Source organism: Sus scrofa, chromosome 11 (assembly GCF_054392235.1).
Source record: "Sus scrofa isolate SSC_HxYL_T2T_F1_AM1 chromosome 11, Sscrofa_HxYL_maternal_Yorkshire_Landrace_v2.0, whole genome shotgun sequence".
NCBI lineage: Eukaryota > Metazoa > Chordata > Mammalia > Artiodactyla > Suidae > Sus > Sus scrofa.
The window spans coordinates 16139967-16154039 of NC_139393.1; the positions used below are offsets into that span (position 1 = coordinate 16139967).

General features: G+C 45.9%; 1 protein-coding gene across 19 annotated transcripts in view; it reads left to right on the forward strand.

Moving 5' to 3' along the window:
• The first annotated feature begins 876 nt into the window (after window positions 1–876).
• The window catches only part of SLC25A15 (solute carrier family 25 member 15), a 58457-nt gene continuing 45260 nt past the window's right edge, over window positions 877–14073 (forward strand). For 12 of the 19 annotated variants that reach the window (XR_014818810.1, XR_014818807.1, XR_014818809.1 and 9 more), the window contains exons 1-2: window positions 1084–1139; window positions 3980–4104. Coding sequence is in view for 3 of the 19 variants with exons in the window: in NM_001243910.1 (NP_001230839.1) it covers window positions 4050–4104 (55 nt within the window). In the remaining 16 variants the exon portion in view is untranslated. 19 annotated transcript variants of the gene reach the window in all.

The window sequence follows — 14073 nt, forward strand, 5'->3', positions numbered from 1 at the left end:
ACTGAGCACCTGTCAGTAATAGACCAAGACCTTTCCAACTGAGTGGATCTGTGTCTAGTGCACTAGAGAAAATTCCTTTACTCCTGGTACACAAGACTTCTTTTTTAAAAAGGGCCGCACCGGTGGCATATGGAAATTCCCAGGCTGGGGGTCGAATCAGATCTGCAGCTGCCAGCCTACCCAAAGCCACAGCCACCAGGGATTCTAGTGGATCTGCTTCCTCCACCACAGCTCACGATAACGCTGGATCCTTAACCCACTAAAGGAGACCAGGGATCCAGCCTGTGTCATGGACACTAGTCTGCTTGGTTACTGCTAAGCCACAACAGGAATTCCCAACAGACTCCCTGAATTGAGCTTTTTAATAAAATGCCGGAGAGCCATAGAACCAACTATAATTCATTAGGAATTGAGAAGACATTTAGGGCTATAGTTTTCATCGGTGGGTGTGCTTTTCCAAATGTCATCAGTGGAGCCGGAGCTCCTCGAAGAAGAATTAGTGGGAAATGTTTTGGGTTTGGTTTTCACCAGCAATAAGTGAATTTATTTTCCATCACTACCTTTCCAGTACTTTCGTACTCAATTATAAAATGAGAGCCTTGAGTTTCGAGTCCGAGCAAGGTTAACCAGCGTAAAGGCATCAGTCACTCGTCCAAACTCCGGGCACCCTCAGCCCCCTCCCTGAGATCTCACTAGAATCGAGCTCACCGAGCGCTTCCGGGAACCGCGAGGCACGAAAGCAACGTGGAGGCCTGGGCTCCCAGCCCTCCCGCCAGCCCCGCCAGCCCCGCCAGCCCCGCCAGCCCCGCCAGCCCCGCCAGCCCCGCCTGCTCCCGGCGAGGGGCGGCCTTTTGGCCTGAGCGCGTCGCCGCACCGCGCCGATTTCCGCTTCCCCGGCGCGCGGCTGGGGGCTGGCGGGCAGGAGGCTCACCGGCCCAGGCCGGCCCCGCGCAGCCCGCCCCGGCTGCAGGGGCGCTCCTGAGCCCGCGGGGCCGCCTGCAGGGAGCAGTCCGGCGCGGGAGGCGGGGCGGAGGGCAGGCCTGGCGCCGACGTGTGTGTGAAGCGGCCGCCCCCGCAGCCCAGGGAGAGTCGAGAGCAGGCGGCGGAGCGCGAGCAGGACGCAGCCGGTCGGCTCGGCGGTGAGCGCAGCCCCGCCGGGCGCTCGCGGGCTGCAGGGAACTGGCCGGGAGGAGGGAGTGGGGAGCGGGCGGGCCTCCGCGCCTGAGCGGCGTGACCTTTCCGGGCAGCTGGGATCCGGGGTCTCGGACCCGCCGCACACGTGCCCGGGGACCCGCGGGCGCCCCACTCCCGGGCGCTGCCCCGGGCTCGGCGGAGACTGCGGGGCTCTGCGGCCTCCTGCCCGCAGTGGTCAACTCCTGGGAAAGGTTGTCCTCCTTTGCCCCCTCGTCGTGTCACCGAGCCTCCGGGCTCCGCGCCATCTGAGTCTCGCGCCGGACGGGGCGGAGGCGCTTATGAATGGGAGACTCGCAGATTGCTGGGCAGAGTCAGCGAACCGGGAAGACCAAGTTAGAAGTCGTTTCCCTAAGCCGCCCCTCGTGCGGACTGGGATCCCGAGCCCCCGGAGCTGGAGCTCCCTTCCCGGCTGCTGAGCAGCGAGGCCGGTTTGCATCCCAACGCCCTTGGGCTTCAGCTCTGGGCGGTCTGGATGGAGGGCGGCCTCCCACCGCGCCAGCTTCGGCCTGAAGCTGGAATCTTCCCGGAGCAATTCGTGTTAATTAGTGGGGAATGAGGCCTCCTCGGATTTTCCCCCAAGAAAAGAGAATTTCCCCAAGGAACGGGAAGATATTTGGCGCTGTTTCTTCTGGAGTCGGACTTTGGTGTAGTTTGAAAGAGGGGTAAAAGGGACGCTGTAAGGACTTAGTTTTTCTGTTCCACGGGTACCAAAGGCTCACGAATCAATGTAATTAAGTCATGCTAATCAGTCTTGCCTCTGCAAGACCTGTTATCTTCAAGCCAAACCTACGCTTAATTTGAAACAGTTGCCCACACCTTCTGAGTTACTCTGTGTTCTGTTTACTGTCCTAAAAATTCTACAAGCGGTTATTTGTAGCAGTTGATGCGTTTCTGACTTTTACCTAAAGGGGTTGACTTCGCATTGATGAGATAGTACCATCTGCTGTGCCTCTTTCCTGCTAAATTAAGAAAGAGATGTCCACCCCCCAAGGGAATGAACCCTAGAGAATTTTCTGAGAGGCTCTGCTGGACATACCCTGCCTGTGTGGCTCCTCTCCTCACTGCCTCCATTTTCCTCTAAAAGGCAGGGTTGGGTTTTTTCTGTGTGACCAGGTTGGGATACTCTGGAGTGAAGTATTGGTTGGTAGGCACAGGCCCAAAAGGCAAGACGTGCATTGCACCCTCTCTGCCACTGATTCCGTGTGTGACCTTTGACAAGCCTTTGCCTTCGCTGGCCTCAGCTTTCCGTCTGGAAAACGAGGATGTTGGGTCGGGACACTGATATCCTTCTCTAGATTTCCAGGGGCCACCCCCTTATCAGTAACTGGTGCTGCCTCTCCAGGCCTTCAGTAACGTGAAGTTGGGTTCGTGTGGCTTAGTTGCTTTATTAAGTGCTATCTATGCTTTTTGTTGTTGCTGGTTTTAAAGTTTTTTTTTTTGTTTTTTTTTTTTTTTTACTTTTTTGGTAAAGAAAGGAAGATTTTTGGTGTCTGGTCATTGGCAACATGCTTGAAGTGGTTCAAAAACTTCTTGGTGGCTAAAATGATTTTCTGCTGATGATCAGGATGATGTCGGTGTGTTCATTGATCGGGTCCTCTGCCCCGCTCACCCCCTCCTCTAAGAGGTGTCCTGATGGGGGACACATAGGTCTTCAGTGTGAAGAGTAAAAAGTGTTCCATGTTATTCACCCAGGAGTCAATGACGTAGTTTGAAAACCGTACAGCATTGCTTATTGAAATATTCTGTTAATGAGCCTCTCCTTTCCTAGACACTGTTTATTAAGTCCATGCCTCAGCAGTGGTTGACGTCTGTCTAAAGGTGGAGGAGAAGACTCTGGGTTTCCCAAACTGTTAGGCTCCAGCTCAAACCTATTAAATCAAGATCTCTGGGAGAGAGGCCTGGTTATTTGACTACTTAACCAGTGTCCCAGGTGATTCTTAGCTAGCCTTTTGGGGCACAGTGGCCGGGTGTTGCTTCTCAAATTGTGCTTGGTAGCTGGCATTATCAGCCTCACCTGGGAGCATACCAGGCCAGTAGCATCAGAATTGGTAACTTAACAAGGTCCCCAGGTGATTTGTGTGCCCCTTAGGATTGAGAAGCTCTGGAGGGGACTCTGACGGCAGAGTTTGGTGCTGTGCTGTAGTTGTTCTAAGATCTCGTGGTGTGTGGCTCTCAGTTCATCATTGTGTTTGTCTGGTGCGGCTATTTGTCATTGCCCTTGTATTGTAATGATAGTACTTTTATTATTCACTTGTACAAACAGGGACCTCCAGCTTTAGGGACCCAAAGGGCCACGCTACTGGTGGTAGGGCAGGCATTCAGACCCAGGTGAATGTCACTTGGCAGAACTCTTAACCCCTTCTTTTCCAGACCTGCTGTTTTGTGACCTTCCCTTAGGGGCTTCTCACAAGCTGCTGTCCGAATTTGGAAGAGTCTGGTGGAAAGATAGTTGAATTTAGGCCTTTGAAAAACTAACTGGGGGCTTGGGATGTCTTGTTGGCTTCTTATTGGGCATTCAATTGAGGTTTCAGAAAGGTTGGTTGAAGTGCTCCCACCTGTTGCCATAGCTGCTCTGCTCAGGCAAGGGTTTGGATCTGCGTGCTTTTCATGGGGAGGTGGTGGTGGGTGGGGAAGGCAACACAGATCACTAAGCTGCTCTGATATCTGAAGCCCCCTCTTTTGAAGCAATGTAGAGCCAGTTTCCTGGCTCCTAGAAGTTCAAGTCCAGTAGCTATGCAGCTAGCCTGCAGTGGCCTGACTGATGGTGAACTCTTGCCCCCTCCAGGGATATGAGGTGCCCGTCCTGAGCTCCAGAGAGCTGCCCTCCACGGAGCCTAGGAGAGGAGCGGGCGAACATGAAGTCCAATCCTGCCATCCAAGCTGCCATTGACCTCACGGCGGGGGCTGCAGGTAATGCCAGAGAAAACCCCGTCCTTTGTTCAAGTACCTTTTGTAAGTGAGATCATGTGAAAGCGTGATGAAAACACCCATTCTTTTTTATTATTTTATTATAGTTGATTTACCATGTTCTGTCAATTTCTGCTGTACAGAAAGTGACCCAGTTATACATATATATGTATATACACACATTCTTTTTCTCATATTCTGTCATGTTCTGTCTCAAGTGATTGGATGTAGTTCCCTGTGCTCTACAGCAGGACCTCATGGCTTATCCATTCTAAATGGAATAGTTTGCTTCTATTAACCCCAAACTCCCAGTCCACCCCACTCCCTCCCCCTCGGCAACCACAAGTCTGCTCTCTGTGTCTGTGAGTCTGGTGAAAACATTATCTTTGTCACTTCATTACCGCAGAATGAATTCCCTTAATAGTGTAATACTGTGGTCCAGGCACAGCAGGAGGTGGAGTAGTTCCTATTGCATGAAAACTGAGTCAGGTATGGGGTGGAATGTCCCCAGTTTATAGCTGGAAAACATCACAGTTCAGAGCCGAAGTCACTTGTCTGTTGCCATGTGGCTGGGAGATGGAGAATTCCACTCCAAGCCTGGCAGTCTACAGGGTCCTTGTAGTGAGAAAATAACACTGTGCCATCTGTCCAGGGAAATCCCAGTTACTGTCCTCACTGCTGCTGGCGAGAGAAAAGAAAGCCTCAGACATGGCTTTGGTAAGTGAGACTGACCTTTGGTTATGTCTTAACGCCAAGAAAGGAAAGGAGAGGACCCAAGATTGGCTCGGGAGTGGTAGGCGGGCGAGCCGGGGCAGATTCTGGCCCCACCTGGCACAGGCAGGCTCTCCTGGGCAGCTCCTGCAACCACAGGCTGCCCTTTGGAAAGGCTGCTCTTGACTCAGCCGGAGGCAGATGATGGAATTGGAAGCGCCTGGGTGGTAGCTTGGGTCTCCAGATTCCTGGATGATTTTGGGGCCGGAGGAGCGGTGGAATGCCCTTACTTTCCTGGTGAAAATTCTGCCTCAGCCTTGCGTCCCTCACTGATTCTTAGAATGGGACACTGCTCCCTGGGATGGAGAGGCCTGGGGAGTGGGTTACCCCTTGTTCTCTTATCTGGGTCGACAGGTCTAGGGCAGTCAGGAGGCCGCATCCTCTCATCTTGTCATAAAACAAACAAACAAAAAACAAACATGGGTTCATGGGGTCAGGGAAGATCAGTATTTTCCCATAAAGCATAAATCTGCCTAGGCAGGCTGATGAGGACGGCTGGCGAGGGCGCATTGCAGACGCTGATAAGAAGCGCAGGCAAGGGCGCTCCCAGGTCAGAGACCACGAGAAGCGGGGGGACTAAGGGCCGCCTGAGTTCCGCCTCTTGTATGATGAGTGCCTTTGGGTCGGCCCCTCATCGTGCTGAGGAATCGAGCCCCCCAGGCCCTGTGTACTGTTGCCTCCTCCAGTCCCTTCACCGCCCTCCCCTGTGCCTTGCTGCAGAGGGTGCTGACGCTGGCAGCAGTGGGCCCCTGGGCTTGCCTCTGGCCTCCTCTTAGCCTCCTGTGAATGCCGGAGCTCACTTGTGCCTCTGCATTAGGATGCTCAGCTTTTGGAATTCTGTGTCTTTTCAGTTAGTCTGTCAAAGATGTGGGATCTCTTGTGATAAAGTTAAAACTTAACTTTTACTAGAAAGGCTTTTATGCATGGGCAGATATCTGGGTGTTGCATTTATGACATACTGTAAGTTTTTTTTTTTTTGTTTTTTTTGTCTTTTTGCCTTTTCTTGGGCTGCTCCTGCGGCATATGGAGGTTCCCAGGCTAGGGGTCAAATCGGAGCTGTAGCTGCCGGCCTACACCAGAGCCACAGCCACGCGGGATCCAAGCCTCATCTGCAACCTACACCACAGCTCACGGCAACGCTGGATCCTTAAACCACTGAGCAAGGGCAGGGATCGAACCTGCAACCTCATGGTTCCTAGTTGGATTCATTAACCACTGCGCCACGACAGGAACTCCTGTCCTGTCATCTTTGTATTAATATTATGCAGTGGCCAACAGCGGCCCCCAGAAGTGGGGTTCCTGTGGGGCCTTCACTGCCCCAGCTCTCTGGTTGGGGAGATGATGGGCTTTGGGATTTTTCTGTGGCTGTTGCCAGGAGCAGAGCACTCTAGTGTTTGTGGACGCAGCCTGTCCGTGGAAGTGTGAGAGCAGAGGCAGCTGTGGTCCCAGGTGATACAGGTGTAGCGTCCCTGTGTTCTTCTGGCTGTGTCTCCTTTTATCTTAACCCTCCCCCTCCAAGCAGTTTTTCAGGACAGGGAAGCTGTCAGGGACAAAGCTGTTTAGGAGAGACTTCAGGAAAGAATGAAGAGCCCCAGGCGGCTGCGCTGGGGCAGATTTGAAGGAGGTAGTTAGGTAATTGGACAATTACTGAAAAGAGGCAGCTTGCATCTCAAAAGTTAGATTCCCGTAAAGGGAAGCCTTGGTGGCACTTGAAGTTTTGGTAGTTTAACAACTGCGAAATGACGCATTCCCTCTGTGGACTGCTCTGTTGCAATGTGCCTTGTTTTAAGTAGTGTAGTTGGGAAATGGGGCATTTTAGATCATTGCAATTTATCCTCTTGGCTGCCAAAATTAACAACAAACCAAAACCTTTTTTTTTTTTTTTTTAAACTATATGGCCATACCTGTGCAATATGGAAGTTCTGGGCCAGGGATTGAATCTGAGCTTTAGCTGCGACATATGCAGCTGAGGCAACACTGGATCCTTAACCCTCTGTGCTGGGCTGGGGAGTGAATCTATACCTCTAGGGCAGCCCAAGCCCCTGCAGTTGGATCCTTAATCTGCTGTGCCACAGAGGGAACTCCCCCAAAGCTTTTTTTTCCTTTTTAAAAGTTTCATTGAAGTACATTTTATTTACAATGTTGCGATAATTTCTGCTGTACAGCAAAGTGATTCGTTATACATGTACACATATCCATTTTTTTAGTTTCTTTTGTAATAGAGATTATCACAAAATATTCAGTAGAGTTAACCGTGCTATATAGCAGGTCCCATTAGCCAGTCATTCCATATACCACAGTGTGTACATGCCAATCCTGAACCCCCTAGTCCATCCCTCCCCCCACCCCACCTGTCCCCTTTGGTAACCATAAGTTTTTTTTCAAAGTCTGTGAGTCTGTTTCTGTTCCAAAAATAAGTTGATTTGTATCCTTTTTTTAGATTCCACATATAAAGGGTATTATATGATGTGTATCTTTCACTAACTTCATTTAGTATAATAATCTTTAGGTCCATCCGTGTTGCTGCAGATGGCGTTATTTCATTTTTTATGGATGAGTAGTATTCCATTGTGAATATGTATCACATCTTCTTAATCCATTCATCTGTCCATGAACATTTAGGTTGCTTGCATGTCTTGGCTGTTGTAGAAGTGCTGCAGTGAACGTTGGAGTGCATATATCTTTTTGAATTAATGGTTTTCTCCAGATACTTGCCCAGGAGTGGGATTGTTGGATCATACGGTAACTCTAGTTTTTTGAGGAACCTCCATACTGTTCTCCTTAGTGGTCATACCATTGTGCATTCCCACCAACAGTGTAAGAGGGTTCCCTTTTCTCTGCCCCCTCTCCAGCGTTTATTGTTTGTAGACTTTGATGATGGCTAGTATTCTGATTGATATGATGATACTTTTGATATGCATTTAGTAGTTTTAATTTGCATTTCTCTAATGATTAGTGATGGTGAGCATCTTTTCATGTGTTTCTTGGCCATCTGTATGTCTTTTTTTGAGAAATGTCTATCTTCTGCCCATTTTTTGATTTTTTTTTTTTATATTGAGCTATATGAGTGTTTGTATATTTTGGAGATTAATCTCTTGTCAGTCGTTTGATTTGGATATATTTTCTCTCCATTCTGTGGGTTATGTTTTCATTTTGCTTATGGTTTCCTTTGCTATGCAAAAACTTTTAAGTTTAATTAAGTCCAATTTGTTTATTTTTGCTTTTTTATTGTCATTACTCTAGGAAGTGGATCTGAGAAGATACTGCTGTGGTTTATGTCAGAGAGTGTTCTGCCTGCCTATGTTTTCCTCTAAGAGTTTTAGTCTTATAGTTAGGTCTTTGATCCATTTTGGGTTTATTTTTGTGTATGGTGTTAGAGAGTGTGGAATTTCATTTTTACATGTGGCTGTCCAGTTTTCTCAGCCCCACTCACTAAAGAGACTGGCGTTTCTCCATTGTATAATCTTGCCCTCTTCATAGTAGATTAATTGACCCAGGTGGGTGGGCTTATTTCTGGGCTTTCTATCCTGTTGCATTGATCTCTGTTTCTGTTTTTGTGCCAGTACCATACTGCTCTGATAACTGTAACTTTGTTATACTCTGAAGTCAGGGAAGCCTGATTCCTTCAGCTCAACTTGTCTTTCTCAGGATTGCTTTGGCTATTTGGGGTCTTTAGTGTTTTCATACAAATAATTTTTGTTGTTGTTGTTGTAGTTCTTTGAAAATGCCATTGGTAACTTGATAGGGATTGCATTGAATCTATAGATTGCTTTGGGTTGTATAGTCATTTCAGTGATACTGATTCTTCTAATCCAAGAGCATGGTATGTTTTCAACTATTTGTGTCATCTTGATTTCTTTCATCAGCATCTTAGAGTTTTCAGAGTGCAGGTCTTTTGTCTCTTCAGGTAGACTTATTCCTAGGTATTTTGTTGTTTTTGATGTGATGGTAAATGGAATTGTTTCTCTATTTCTCCTTCTGATTATTCATTGTTATTATATACAGAGGCAATATAGGGAACTCCCCCAAAGCTTTTTTTGATGGGAATATTTTGGAAATGACACGCCTCTCTGCACTGTTAACATTGACTGACTGCCTCCGGGGGTTTGAGCCTGTCCCCTCTGCCTGAGAGGGTAGGGTGAAGGAGGCCTTGCTGGCTGACAGTTTGCTTCTCCATTCCACCTCTGCACTCCTGTGCGCTGTACCTCACCACCATCACTGCCCTGGCCCTGCTGGATTTCCTCAGTGCTTTGTCATTTGCTGACTCTTGTATGTTAAGGATGCAAAATCTACCACTCCAGCCTTGGGAAGCTGTAGGATGCAACACACATCAGCATCTCCCACAGAGGAAAGTGCACAAAAATGCAGGGGCTGTTTCCCTCTGTCTCCTAAGGAGAGTGAGATGATCAGAGGTCTGAGCGCTAAGCAAGTGGGAAAATAGTTCCTGGACATTGTTCTCAGCTTTGTTGACTTTTAGGTCTGAGGACCTGTGAGGTCTCAAGGGGTTGGGGTTGGTGTTCAGAATAGTCGTCACCCGCAAGGGTGGGGCACAGTGAGTGTCCTGACTGTGTGATGGTAAATTACACAGGAGTTAGCTTACCTCTGGGAATTGTAGGCAGCATTGGAAAATCCATTTGCCTCCTACCTTTTCCTGGCTGGAGATGTAACTGTTACAGATACGCAGCAAATGCATACTGTCATAACCCACATGTCTGAGCTGTTTAGGGTGATTGGAAAACTTTCTTGTTAAAATGTTACAGCTCTGAATTAACTGCTTTATTCTATGTAGCTGAATCTAGGTTATCAAAATTGAGAACCTGCTTTAAAAATTCTGACATTCCCCTCTTCTTTTGGAAAAATTATTTTTGATATAAGTAGGATCTTTAAGACTAAAAGCCCAGGCATAACTGGGAGAGAATAACTAATTATGGCAACATCTTATTAAATTATATTCCAGTAATTCAGAACTTGGGATAGGGTGGCAAGACAAAGTAGAAATGTGTCACTGCTCTCCTAGAAGAAAGAACAGTTGTGAAAGGGTCACAGAGATCATACTTGTGCTGCTTAAAAGACATAATCAAATAGTTTTCAGATATCCATCTACCTATAATTAATTAGGAATTACTCTTTTTTTTTTTTTCTTTGGTGGCAGTGGAAGTTCTTAGGCCAGGGAATCAAACTTGTGCCACAGCAGCGGCCCAAGCCAAAGCAGTGACAACACTGGATCCTTAACCCACTGAGCCACCAGGGAACTCTAAGTGGGAGTTCTTTTTTTTTTTTTTTTTTTAAATCTTTTTTTGAGGCGTTCCACTTGTGGCTCAGTGGAAACGAACCTGACTGGTATCCATGAGTTTGCAGGTTCAATCCCTGGCCTTGCTCAGTGGTTAAGGGCCTGGTGTGGCTGTAGCTGTGGTGTAGGCCAGCAGCTGCAGCTCCAATTTCACCCCTAGCCTGGGAACTATCATATGCCACACATACAGCTGTAAAAAGAAAAAAAAAATTCCTTTTTAAAAATTATAGTTGATTTACAATGTGCCAATTTCTGCTGTACAGGAAAGTGACCTGGTTATACATATATCCCAGGCGATTATATGTGGTTCCCTGTGCTATGTAATAGGACCTTGTTTTTTATCCATTTTTATTTTTATTTTTAATTTATTTTTTATCCATTTTTGAAGTAGTAGTTGGCATCTACTGACCCCAAATTCCCAGTCCAACTCCCTCCTCCCACGTGGCAAACACATGTCTATTCTCTATGTCCTTGAGTCTGTTTCTATTTTGTATATAAGTTCATTGGCATCACATTTTAGATTCCATATATAAATGATAACGTATGATGTTTGTCATTCGGTCTGACTTACTTCACTTACTATGATAATTTCTACGCCTGTCCATGTTGCTGCAAATAGCATTATTTCATTCTTTTTATAGCTGAGTAGTATTCCATTGTGTGTGTACATACCACATTTGTTTTTGTTTTTTTTTTTTGTCTTTTTGCTATTTCTTGGGCCGCTCCCACGGCATATGGAGGTTCCTAGGCTAGGGGTCTAATCAGAGCTGTAGCTGCCACTGCCGGCCTACACCACAGCCACAGCAATGCGGGATCCAAGCCTCATCTGCAACCTACACCACAGCTCACGGCAACGCTGGATCCTTAACCCACTGAGCAAGGGCAGGGATTGAATCCGCAACCTCATGGTTCCTAGTCGGATTCGTTAACCACTGCGCCACGACGGGAACTCCAATACCACATTTCTTAATCCATTCACCTGTCTGTGGACATTTAGGTTGTTTCCATGTCTTGGCTATTGTAAATAGTACCTCTCTGAACATTAAGGTGCATGTATCTTTTTGAATTAGGGTTTTCTCCAGATGGATGCCCAGGAGTGAGATTGCTGGATCATATGGCATCTCTATTTTTAGTTTTTTAAGGAACCTCTGTCCTGTTCTTCATAGTGGTTGTACCAATTTACATTCCCACCAGCAGTGGAGGAGGGTTCCCATTTCTCTACACCCCCCTCGAGCCTTTGTTATTTGTTGACTTACTAATGATGGCCATTATGACCTATGTGAGATGCTACCTCGTTGTAGTTTTGATTTGCATTTCTCTATAATTGGTGATGTTGAGCATCTTTTCATATGCCTACTGGCCACCAGCCATCCGTATGTCTCCTTTGGAAAAATGTCTATTTAGGTCTCTGCTCATTTTTCAACTGGGTTGTTTATTTTTGTTGTTGTTGTTGAGTTGTGTGAGCTGTTTGTATATTTTTGAGATGAAGCCCTTGTCAGTTGCATCATTTGCACCTGTTTTCTACAGTTCTGTAGGTTGTCTTTTTTTTTTTTCTTTCTAATGGTTTCCTTTGCTGTGTAAAAGCTTGTAAGTTTGAATAGGTCCCATTTGTTTATTTTTATTTTTATTTTCATTTTTAAACATTTCGTTGAAGTTTAGTTGATTTACAATGTTTTGATAATTTCTACTGTACAACAAAGTGATTCAGTTATACGTGTACACATCCATTCTCTTTCAGACTCTTTTCCCATATAGATCATCACAGAATATTGGGAAGAATTCCCCACGCTATATAGCAGATTGCCCTTGGCCAGTCATTCCATATACTACAATGTGCATATGCGCTAGTCCCAAACCCCCTGTCTATCACCCCTACCCTCCATCTGTCCCCTTTGGTAACCACAGTTTGTTTTCAAAGACTGTGATTCTGTTCCTGTTCTGCAGATAAGTTCCTTTGCATCCTTTTTCAGAGTCCACATATAAGTGACATCATATGATACTTATCTTTGACTAACTTCCCTTAATATGATAATCTCTAGGTCAGTTCATGTTGATGCAAATAGCATTATTTCATTTATTCCATCGTATATATGTACCACATCTTTATCCATTCATCTATTTAGGATGCTTCCATGTCTTGGCTGTTGTAAATAGTGCATGTATCTTTTCGAATTATGGTTTTCTCCGAATATATGCCCAGGAGTAGGATTGCCCAATCATATGGTAATTCTATTTTTAGTTTTTTGAGGAACATTCATACTGTTCTCTATAGTGGTTGTACCAATTTACATTTCTACCAACAGTGTAAGAGGGTTTTCTTTTCTCTACACTCTCTCCAGCATTTATTGTTTTTGTTTTGTTTTGTTTTGTTTTTTGGCTTTTTGAGGGCCATACCTCTGGCATATGGAGGTTCCCAGGCTAGGGGGCCAATCAGAGCTACAGCTGCTGGCCTACACCACAGCCACAGCAACGCAGGATCCAAGCTTTGTCTGCTACCTACACCACGGCTCATGGCAATGCCAGATCCCTGACCCACTGAGTGAGGCCAGGGATTGAACCCGAAACCTCATGGTTACTGATCAGATTCATTTCTGCTGCGCCACAACTCAAACTCCTTGTTTGTAGATTTTTTGGATCATGGCCTTTCTAGCTGGTGTAAGGTGGTAACTCATATTTTTGATTTGCATTTCTCTAATGGTTAACAATATTGAGCATCATGCGTTTGTTTGTTTGTTTTTGGGCCATCTGTCTGTCTTCTTTGGAGCAATGTATATTTAGATCTTCTGCCCATTCTAGGTTGGGCTTTTTGACTTTTTTGATATTGAGCTATATGAGTTTGTGTATTTTGGAGATTAATCCCTTGTCAGTCCCTTCATTTGCAAATGTTTTCTCCCATTCTGTGGGTTGTGTTTTCATTTTGCTTATGGTTTCCTTTGCTATGCAAAAACTATTAAGTTTAAGTAGGTCCAGGAGTTCTGTCATGGCTCAGTGGTTAACAAATCTGACTAGGAACCATGAGGTTGCGGGTTTGATCCCTGGCCTTGCTCAGTGGGTTAAGGATCCAGTGTTGCCGTGAGCTGTGGTGTAGGTCGCAGACAAAGCTCGGATCTGGTGTTATGGTGGCTCTGGCGTAGGCTGGCAGCTACAGCTCTGATTCAATCCCTAGCCTGGGAACCTCCATATGCCGCAGGTGCGGCCCTAGAAAAGACAAAAAAAAAAAAGTTTACTTAGGTCCAATTTGTTTATTTTTGGTTTTATTTTTATTACTCCATGAAGTGGGTCTGAGAAGATACTGCTGCAGCTTATGTCAGAGTGTTTGGCCTATGTTTTCCTCTAGGAGTTTTATAGTATCCAGTCTTATATTTAGATCTTTAATCCATTTGGGGTTTATTTTTGTGTATGGTGTTAGAGAATATTCTAATTTCATTCTTTTACATGTAGCTGTCTGATTTTCCCAGCACCACAAATTGAAGAGACTTTCTTTTCTCCATGTTATAATCTTGTCTCCATAGTAGATTAGTTGACCATGGGTGGGTGGGTTTATTTCTGGGCTTTTCATCCTGTTCCATTGATCTCTAATTCTGTTTTTGTGCCAGTACCACACCATTTTGATGACTGTAGCTTTGTATTATAGTCTGAGGTCAGGAAGCCTGATTTCTTCAATTCCATTTTTCTTTCTCAGGATTGCTTTTGCTATTCGGGGTCTTTTGTGTTTCCATGCAAATTAAAAAAAATTTTTTCTTTTTATCTATTGCCTTGGGAGGCCGACCTAAGAAAACACTTGTATGGTTTATGTCAGAATGTTTTGCCTATGTTCTCTTCTAGGAGTTTGATGGGGTCATGTCTTATGCTTAAGTCTTTAAGCCATTTTGAGTTTATTTTTGTGCATGATGTGAGGGTGTGTTCAGGTT